General features: G+C 40.6%; 2 protein-coding genes across 3 annotated transcripts; one reads left to right on the forward strand and one right to left on the reverse strand.

Annotated features, from left to right (window-relative positions):
- Nucleotides 1-54: 54 nt before the first annotated feature.
- Nucleotides 55-2,708, reverse strand: LOC119794835 (nuclear factor 7, brain). Of its 2 annotated transcripts, XM_038302543.1 has the most exons (6): nucleotides 2,109-2,708; nucleotides 1,855-1,950; nucleotides 1,539-1,769; nucleotides 1,445-1,467; nucleotides 1,251-1,369; nucleotides 55-1,150 (listed from the first exon to the last, which is right to left on the reverse strand). In XM_038302543.1, exons 1-6 carry the CDS (start codon nucleotides 2,493-2,495, stop codon nucleotides 612-614), a joined length of 1,395 nt encoding a protein of 464 aa, XP_038158471.1. In that variant the 5' UTR covers nucleotides 2,496-2,708; the 3' UTR covers nucleotides 55-611. The 2 variants fall into 2 exon arrangements, with proteins under 2 accessions (XP_038158471.1, XP_038158472.1); XM_038302544.1 differs by lacking the exon at nucleotides 1,855-1,950.
- Nucleotides 2,709-6,112: 3,404 nt separating this feature from the next.
- tubb4bl (tubulin, beta 4B class IVb-like) lies at nucleotides 6,113-8,744 on the forward strand. The gene is made up of 4 exons (XM_038302573.1): nucleotides 6,113-6,271; nucleotides 6,987-7,095; nucleotides 7,182-7,292; nucleotides 7,376-8,744. The coding sequence occupies exons 1-4, from the start codon at nucleotides 6,215-6,217 to the stop codon at nucleotides 8,431-8,433; spliced, it is 1,335 nt and encodes a 444-aa protein (XP_038158501.1). The 5' UTR covers nucleotides 6,113-6,214; the 3' UTR covers nucleotides 8,434-8,744.
- The last annotated feature ends 289 nt before the right edge of the window (nucleotides 8,745-9,033 follow it).

Raw genomic sequence — 9,033 nt, forward strand, 5'->3', positions numbered from 1 at the left:
TTACGGAAATTGATTGGCAGAGAGAAGAAATTCACAATTAAACAGAAGTCAGAGTTAAAATTCAATAATTTATTGGTAATGGCAATGCATTTACCTCATCCACTTTAAAGATACACTCTCCCTACCCCCCGATCAGCCTTTGCCATAAACACCTTAAGAGAGCTGGAACCTCCCTCAAACCAAAACCTCCATATATATCATAAAACATCCTGGCACAATAAAGGGAGTTTGTTATTCTCTGCTTCAGCAGCTCAAGCCAGTTTAAACTAGATCAGTGCACCTTATTATCTTCAAGGCCAAATCTGTCCCTCAAGCTAAAAGCAAAACTGTGCAGTACTCAACAGAAATCCCATAACTCCATAATTCTGTAAAGACAGTTATGATTGCATATTTGCCATTAATCATTATAATTTAATACTTTTATTTTCCCGCATGACTAAACGTTTTTTTTTTTTTTTTTTTTATCAAAATTTGTTAGATTTGAGAGGAGAGGTTTTGTAGGATCCAAAACATTGAGGGTTTTGTGCTTAAATGTGCAGGATTTGAATCGGGGCCCCTGAAGCATGAAGGCAGACCTTTAGAAACGTGGTTCTGCCAGATCAGGGAAACTATTACTGCTGCAGCACCGTGATGATTACCTTCTCTGGCATTATTCTCAGAGGTTTAGTGCTCTGTGTATAGAAATATGGTAATAAAGGCTCTGTGAACGTCTGTGTAAATTCATACAGTAGAGAATGGTCCACAGGGTCAGAAAATGAAACCGTTCCCTTGCTGCAATCCAGCTGGACTTTGACCTGCTCTGGCTTACTCTTAACAGTAAGCAGGGTGGGCGGCGAGCTCATTGCCCTGAGCTCTCCCTCCCGGAAGCATATAGTCCAAAAGCCGTTTTCAGGCCGAGCTGCAACTTCAGTGTTCCTCGGCGCAGACAATGAGGCCACACCCAGGAGCCAGTCTTTATTACTTCCTGTTTCCACAATCCAGTGGTGGCTTCCTGAGCCGAGCGAGGACATGCCTACCACCTCTGCACTCACATGGAAGCGCTCAGGGTTGTCATGGCAACAACTGGGCTGCTTTGAGTAGTGGAGGGAAGTGAGGTCTTCAGATAGGATGAGGCATGGGTGTGCTGTGCTCGGGTCTAAAATTACAGGACCTAAAAAGCAGGAGTTTTTCCATAGATTGATAATGACTTGGTAACAATCGTTTAGGGTGGATAGTTCTTTTATAATAGGTGATAAATATAGCCCACTTACTGTAGCCAACATTGTCCAATATTTTCTCCAGTACTCTGTATTTCAAGTTGGAGAGATGTTTAGTCACATCTATCAGTAAGCCGGACATATCATCTAAACCATCGACTGATCCTCTATCCCTGTGATAAAAACAGCAATAATCAAAATATAAAGAGTAAGATAAATTGATTATTTAAAAAATATTAGCAACTAACCTGTCCTGAGTGGCTTTAAAATTCTGGGGGGAAAAATAAGAGAAAACATGAAAAGTAAGTCAGTTTTTAATGTTTTAACCAAAAAAGTACACACCTTCAACAGATTCAGATCATCTTCTTTCAGTTGCTTTTCGACGGCAGACATTGTCTCAGTGACAGAAAGCATTTCAGCTGAAAGTTTATTCATTTTTTCTTTAACTGCTGTGATCCTCTCCTCTTCCTCCTTCTTTACAGCTTCGGTTCTTGCTGATTCTTCATCGTGGAGGGCTTGATGTAGCTGCTCAAACTGACTTTTTATCTTCCTTTGAGTTTCCAGTGTCTGATACTGTCAGAAGACAATCAAAAACATGCTTTAATGGGGTTTTCTTCATTATACAAATAATTATTGCCTCTGTTACACCATGTATTACCTTAATGTATGTGGACATATCAGCAGAGGTTCTGTACAACATTTTTAGGCTTTCCATTTTGCTTTGCAAGCTTTTAAGAAACAACTCAAGTTTGTTCTGGAAGTCAAGCATATCTAATCAGTAGACAATTACTTTGTTGTTGTTTTTTTGTTTTTTTTGCTTTTGTCTCTTTCTGATCTGTACATACAAATCAAGACTGACTTGTTGAACAGCATTCAGCCTTCCCTGCCCAGGAGCAGTGTTATTTTTCTTACCTTGCAGTCCAGAAATGCCTCCTCAACAGGGGAACAGTCATGATTTTTATGGAGTTTGGAACCTTGGCACACCACACAGATAGGCTGTTCGTCATTTAGACAAAAGAGCTTCAACTTCTCCCCATGCAAGCTGCACCTTAAATGCTCCTCCTGGGTGATTTGCCTCCTCACCTGCTGGAGAGCCTCACATACATTTTTCAGTGCCAAATTGGACGGAGGTGGGGATTTGGAAGCCTTCCTTCTGCAAACAGGACATTCCCGTACCCTCGTGTCCCAGCATTGCTTCAAGCAGCTCCTGCAGAAACTGTGGCTGCAGGACAGCAGAACGGGGTCCCTGAAGATGTCAAAGCACACTGGACATGTCAGATCTTCCTCTGGGAGAGACATGATTGTTAGTTTACATATATAAAAGATGCTCGAATTAAAAGAGGAAGTTCATCAGGGTTGGTTCATCCATCAGCGGTAACCACAAATGCCCTCCTGAAGTCTTAGAGTGCAGTAACTGCGAGCTGATCCATTGTTCTTAATGAGAAAAAGCAAATGGTCCTGGTTTTCCTGTGCATGGCTTCCGTGGGTGTAACATTATTTATGCAACAGTGTGAGAAAAGCCCTGAATGTAGAATCGTTGGCATACAGGAAATGAACCCTCATTGGTCAGCTAAAAGGGAACTTAAAACTGGTAGGTTACTCCCTAGAAAGATGGAATGTGGTCTTTCAGGACATACATTTAAATATTTCAGCACTGACATCTATGTCAATTCTTTACAGCTGCACAACAACAAACTTCTTTAAACAACTGGGGCTTTAATAGTTTCCTTTGGCAAAGTATTATTAAATTAGAGGACATAGAGGTAAAAGTGGTGAAACTATTTGAATCTATAGTTGAATTTAGAGACTGTTATTAAACTGACTAACGTTAACGTAGCCTTAGGGAAGTGACATTTTGAACTCTTGAAAGTAGGAAATATACAGAGGCAGCTGCAGTGTTGTTTTCCTGCAAATCTTTTGGAATTTCATCAGACCATAAGACATTGCTGAACAAAGTTCTAGAATGTTTTAGCCAGGCCTGCATGTTTTGTTTTTTTTTTTTTTTTTTTAAGTAAGAAATTTGGTCTTTATACCTTCAGGTGAAGATTCTCAGTCATTGAGGTCATAGTCATTATAAAAAAGGTCAAGAAGTTAAAAAACAAACCACAAACAACCACACAAACAACCACAAACAAGACCACAAGACAAACAAGTTTTCCAAGTTTCAAGACGTTTTACTTCCCATCCAGGAAGCTTTTTCAATCCAAAATGTCTGGATTAGCGTTGACTTCTAAGCTTTTTAAAGTAGCCCAGCAAAGCCTTGTTAAGGCTTAGAAAACATGCAAACCGAAAGAACAGGTCCACCCCTTAGTAATGGGGAGTCATTATGCTGCTAATTTACTGCATTTTCTTGCCTTTTTTTTTTTTTTGCTCAAAAAACATTTTAATTTCCAGTATTATTTTTAGTATAAAGATCAAATTAAAGATAGAAAAATCTTTGAAATAATTCATCATTTCATTTTTACGTCACATAAGCTATGAATTGGGAGAAAGGATTGAGATTCAGTGTATTTCAGACTTTAATCTAAAACTAAGAGTCTATTGTTCATTCCTGTTTAATTTCTCTTTAATCTTTTTTTTAAAGAACTGCAACTAAAGAAAGGTTGGTGGAAGAAAACATTTTTTTTAAAAAGGAAGCATTTGGTTTGAAAGTGTTAAAAGAGAGAATGGAAGTGCGGGTAAACCAGATTGTCTGTGTATTTTATTTTAGACTTATCTCCTTTAAAGGGTTAAGTTCAAATAATGACATACTTTGCCTTCAGGCAGCCACTTGTCCTCGCATCTTTTTACAGAGCTTCAGAACAATAGCTTCCCAGACCTTTTGAAAACCTTGCGCAGGCCTAACTCTCTTAGCTGTTCTTATATTTTACCAAAAACAACAGAAACAAATAAACTAATTTCATTCATGCTTTGGATGCATTTATTTTGTGCAGTACATCAAAGTGTAATTAAGATGTTGTATTGATGAAGGAAAATGTTTGGCATCAATATGAAATGTGAAATGATTCCCAGATCTTTGCTGCACATCATCCACAAAGCTGCAGATTAAATATCACCTCTAAAGTCTTTATTCTTTGGATTTGCTCAACGTGGGTGTTGTATTCATAACTTCATAAATGCCTGCATGCATTTATCTAATTAAATGCCAAACATGAGCAGTTATTTTGACTTCCTCCTCATGCCTGCATTCTGGTTTGGGGTCAGTATTTATTAGAGGAGTGATGCATACCCCTATGAAGGACCAACTCTGCCATATTTAAAAATAAATACAGAAATAAATAAATGCTCAATAAATGTATAAGCATACAATTAATTGCCAACAAAAAAGTGAGACATAAATGTATATAACTCTTAATTAGCTGCTTTATTTATTTGCCTTTGTAATATTTACCTTATTTATTTTTCTGTCCTTTATAATCTTCAACTTTATTTTTTAATTACTTATATTTTTAAGTATTTATTTATGTGCATGTTATTATATTTTTGTCTGTTTTATTCTTCCTTTGTATTTTTTTTACCTTAGTTATTTCTTCGCCGCTGTTTATTTCTCTCTGCCCATTTTACATTTCTCTATGCATTTCTATGTCATTATGCAAATGAGGAGGGGGTGTGTCCTAGAGAGTCAACTTCTGCTCATTGGTTGGCTTGGCGGTCCATCTTCTTAACTCACAGAGCTCAGAGTACTAAGTTAAATGTTCTCTTTTCTGTTGCTGTTGTTCAATAAAAGTACGTTTTAAGATCATTTGAGGCGAGAACCTTATACTTTTAAGCATCACCATATGGCCCATTCACAGATTTAATGCGTAATTTAAAAGAAAATGTGACGAACTTGAGAGGACCGTGGCAACCAGCGGAGCTCCGAAGCTGACGGCAGCCAGGTCTATAGCCAGGCTATGATGGCGATTTTTTGTTGTATTTGGCAAAGTTTGGCAAAGTCCCTACTCAAGTTCTGACTTCAGACTCGACATCACACTCTCCTCCTGTAGATTCGACCGATGTAGTAAAATGCTAACCAACACGCTTCACACACGGCTATGCCGAGAGAGGGCCGCTGCAGATGGGCTGTGGTCGGACCTGGCTGCCGTCCGCTTCGGAGCTCCGCTGGTGCCGCGGTCCTCTCAAGTTCGTCACATTTTCTTTTAAATTACGCATTAAATCTGTGAATGGGCCATATGGTGATGCTTAAAAGTATAATATTCTCGCCTCAAATGATCTTAAAACGTACTTTTATTGAACAACAGCAACAGAAAAGAGAACATTTAACTTAGTACTCTGAGCTCTGTGAGTTAAGAAGATGGACCGCCAAGCCAACCAATGAGCAGAAGTTGACTCTCTAGGACACACCCCCTCCTCATTTGCATAATGAGATAGAAATGCATAGAGAAATGTAAAAAGGGCATAGAGGAATGTAAAAAGGGCATAGAGGAATGTAAAAAGGGCAGAGAGAAAAAAACAGCGGCGAAGAAATAACTAAGGTAAAAAAATACAATGGAAGAATAAAACAGACAAAAATATAATAACATGCACATGAATAAATACTTAAAAATATAAGTAATTAAAAAATAAAGTTGAAGATTATAAAGGACAGAAAAATAAATAAGGTAAATATTACAAAGGCAAATAAATAAAGAAGCTAATTAAGAGTTATATACATTTATGTCTCACTTTTTTGTTGGCAATTAATTGTATGCTTATACATTTATTGAGCATTTATTTATTTCTGTATTTATTTTTAAATATGGCAGAGTTGGTCCTTCATATACCCCCTCTCACCCTATCCGCCATTTCCACGGGGGCCAGGCTCCTCCCACCCATCTCTCCTCCGGTCTTTTGGTTACCATGGCGATGACGTCAGGTTGCACCACCGATTCAGGCCAGTAGAGACAATCTTAAAGGCGGCGCATCAAATCCTGCAGAATAATCATCCGCAGCTGCGCAGCAGGGACCCAGCATCACGTCTCTCTCGGCCGCTCAGATTCCCAGCTCCTCTTCGACCATCCTTTTATCTCTCTGTCAAAATGCGCGAAATTGTGCACCTGCAGGCCGGCCAGTGCGGAAACCAGATTGGAGCAAAGGTAGTTCTTGCAGCGCTTATATGTTCTTTTTTTCTTCCTTGCATTGTGGAAAGATCACATAAATGCGTCGTCGGGCACTAATCCATCCTCTCGGAATCTTCTAGAAGGAACCGAGTTCGGTTAGATATCGCGATCAGATTGTTGCTTTGCACAGAAAGGGTCAAATTCAACTTGCACTAATCTGCAAACCGACTGAAAGATATGTAGTGCAGAACATCCACTGTTATTTTATATAAAAAAAATAAAATGTACTATATTTTCTCATAAATGCATTCAAAATAATATTTATAAATATATTATCCTTTATGTTGCATCAAAGTTTAATTAAAAGCAGACCGTTTGTGGTGAAACCTTATTGTTGATGAAGAAGCTGACTCCCATCCCCCCCTCATTTCTGACCTATTTCTATCAAACCATTTTCAGTCTAATCTTTCTGCCTTGAGCAATCATAATTAGATTGTTATACTTTTAATATAACATTGAATATATGTTGGAATTTATTTATAAAATCTCCAAAATGACATTTGGCTATCATATGCTTGATGGTTGTTTGTTTTTCTTTTTTTTTTTTTTTATAATCTATTTGCTTTTTATAAGCTTGTATTTTTGAAAATGCTGCCTGGTTTATGCATGTATTTCATGGCAGTAGGAGAATGTGAAGTCTGCTTGTTGTTTTCCCTCAGAATTGACTCGCCACGCCTCTTTTTCTCCACAGTTCTGGGAGGTAATCAGCGATGAGCACGGCATCGATCCCACCGGTACCTACCATGGAGACAGCGACCTGCAGCTAGACAGGATCAGCGTCTACTATAATGAGGCCACAGGTAGGCTGCAGAGCCAGCTGGATGAAAAATAAAAAGGAAAAAAATGTGGTGATTTCATAGTTTAAGAGATTTTTGCCTGTTTTCAGGTGGGAAGTATGTGCCCCGTGCCATCCTGGTGGATCTGGAACCTGGTACGATGGATTCTGTCAGATCTGGTCCATTTGGGCAAATCTTCAGGCCGGACAATTTTGTGTTTGGTATGTAATTGGAATTTGTTGGAGTTTTTTTTGTTTTTTATCTTCAGTGTGACTTAAATAAAGTGGAACGTTCTGGTCTACAGGTCAGAGTGGAGCTGGAAACAACTGGGCTAAGGGTCACTACACAGAGGGAGCAGAGCTGGTTGATTCTGTCCTGGATGTGGTTCGGAAAGAGGCCGAAAGCTGCGATTGCCTCCAGGGCTTTCAGCTTACTCACTCGCTGGGCGGAGGTACCGGCTCTGGGATGGGCACCCTGCTGATCAGCAAGATCCGTGAGGAGTACCCCGATCGCATCATGAACACCTTCAGCGTGGTGCCTTCACCCAAAGTGTCCGACACGGTGGTAGAGCCCTACAACGCCACCCTCTCCGTCCACCAGCTGGTAGAGAACACAGACGAGACATACTGCATTGACAATGAGGCCCTTTATGACATCTGCTTCCGCACGCTTAAACTCACCACTCCAACCTACGGAGATCTCAACCACTTGGTGTCGGCTACCATGAGCGGGGTCACCACCTGTCTGCGTTTCCCTGGCCAACTCAACGCCGATCTCCGTAAGCTAGCTGTAAACATGGTGCCATTCCCCCGTCTGCACTTCTTCATGCCAGGGTTCGCCCCCCTCACCAGCAGAGGCAGCCAGCAGTACCGTTCGCTCTCAGTGCCTGAGCTCACCCAGCAGATGTTCGACGCCAAGAACATGATGGCCGCCTGCGACCCGCGCCACGGCCGCTACCTCACCGTCGCCGCAGTCTTCAGGGGCCGAATGTCCATGAAAGAGGTGGATGAGCAAATGTTGAACGTGCAGAACAAGAACAGCAGCTACTTCGTGGAGTGGATCCCCAACAACGTGAAAACCGCAGTCTGTGACATCCCTCCGCGGGGCCTCAAGATGGCCGCCACTTTCATTGGCAACAGCACAGCCATCCAGGAGCTGTTCAAACGCATCTCAGAGCAGTTCACCGCCATGTTTCGCCGCAAGGCCTTCCTCCACTGGTACACAGGCGAAGGGATGGATGAAATGGAGTTCACTGAGGCTGAGAGCAACATGAACGACCTGGTGTCTGAATACCAACAGTACCAGGACGCCACCGCTGAGGAGGGCGAGTTCGAAGAGGAGGGAGAGGAGGAAGTCGCATAAGATAACCTCAACGCATACAGCTGCCATACCTCATTTCACACACCCCAACCTTTTACCTCTTACCCCTCCCCTGCTGGTACTGAAAGGTTCTCCACTCTGAACAAACTAGATTGTCATTACTCTAGTGTTAGATGTTGATGTTAACTGGTACTAGTGATGTAATTGGTTACAGAGTTCTGTTCTTTGTGAAAGCACTGGATTATCAAGCTCCATACATTTGTCCTGTCATTGCCTTACCATGTCCAAAAGCAAGTGATTTCAACTGTGAAGCCTGGAAAATGGAGAATTGAATAAAATCACATTGAAAGGCCTGTTTTATGCGTCAGTTCATTCAGTGTGATCTCAAACTTATGTGTCACAGTCATTATACATTTATTGAAGGGCTCAAAGGTAATAATTAGTATCTACTAGGTATTTTAGTACTATTTGAATATTTCTTGATATTTAGTCTAAATTGGAATTCATTGAAAACATAAGCTCAGATCGGGAAAAAAAAAAGTCAAATATTGTCAGATTGGAGGAATGGGATCTAAAGTCCACTTCTGTGTGACTCATGACTTTACTTCATGCAGAAGATCATAAATGGTAGACAAGTAGGCA

Source organism: Cyprinodon tularosa, unplaced genomic scaffold (genome assembly GCF_016077235.1).
Source record: "Cyprinodon tularosa strain WSP-4 unplaced genomic scaffold, ASM1607723v1 ctg495, whole genome shotgun sequence".
Lineage (NCBI taxonomy): Eukaryota > Metazoa > Chordata > Actinopteri > Cyprinodontiformes > Cyprinodontidae > Cyprinodon > Cyprinodon tularosa.

Excerpts from the sequence above, each read along its gene's own strand:
- tubb4bl (XM_038302573.1), top strand. The coding sequence starts at position 6,215 with ATGCGCGAAATTGTGCACCTGCAGGCCGGCCAGTGCGGAAACCAGATT. Across the intron at positions 7,096-7,181 it reads CTACTATAATGAGGCCACAG|GTGGGAAGTATGTGCCCCGT; the intron begins GTAGGCTGCAGA and ends GCCTGTTTTCAG. Across the intron at positions 7,293-7,375 it reads GCCGGACAATTTTGTGTTTG|GTCAGAGTGGAGCTGGAAAC; the intron begins GTATGTAATTGG and ends TCTGGTCTACAG.
- LOC119794835 (XM_038302543.1), bottom strand. The coding sequence starts at position 2,495 with ATGTCTCTCCCAGAGGAAGATCTGACATGTCCAGTGTGCTTTGACATC. Across the intron at positions 1,468-1,538 it reads ATGATCTGAATCTGTTGAAG|AATTTTAAAGCCACTCAGGA; the intron begins GTGTGTACTTTT and ends TTTTCCCCCCAG. Across the intron at positions 1,151-1,250 it reads ATTGGACAATGTTGGCTACA|GTCCTGTAATTTTAGACCCG; the intron begins GTAAGTGGGCTA and ends CCTGCTTTTTAG.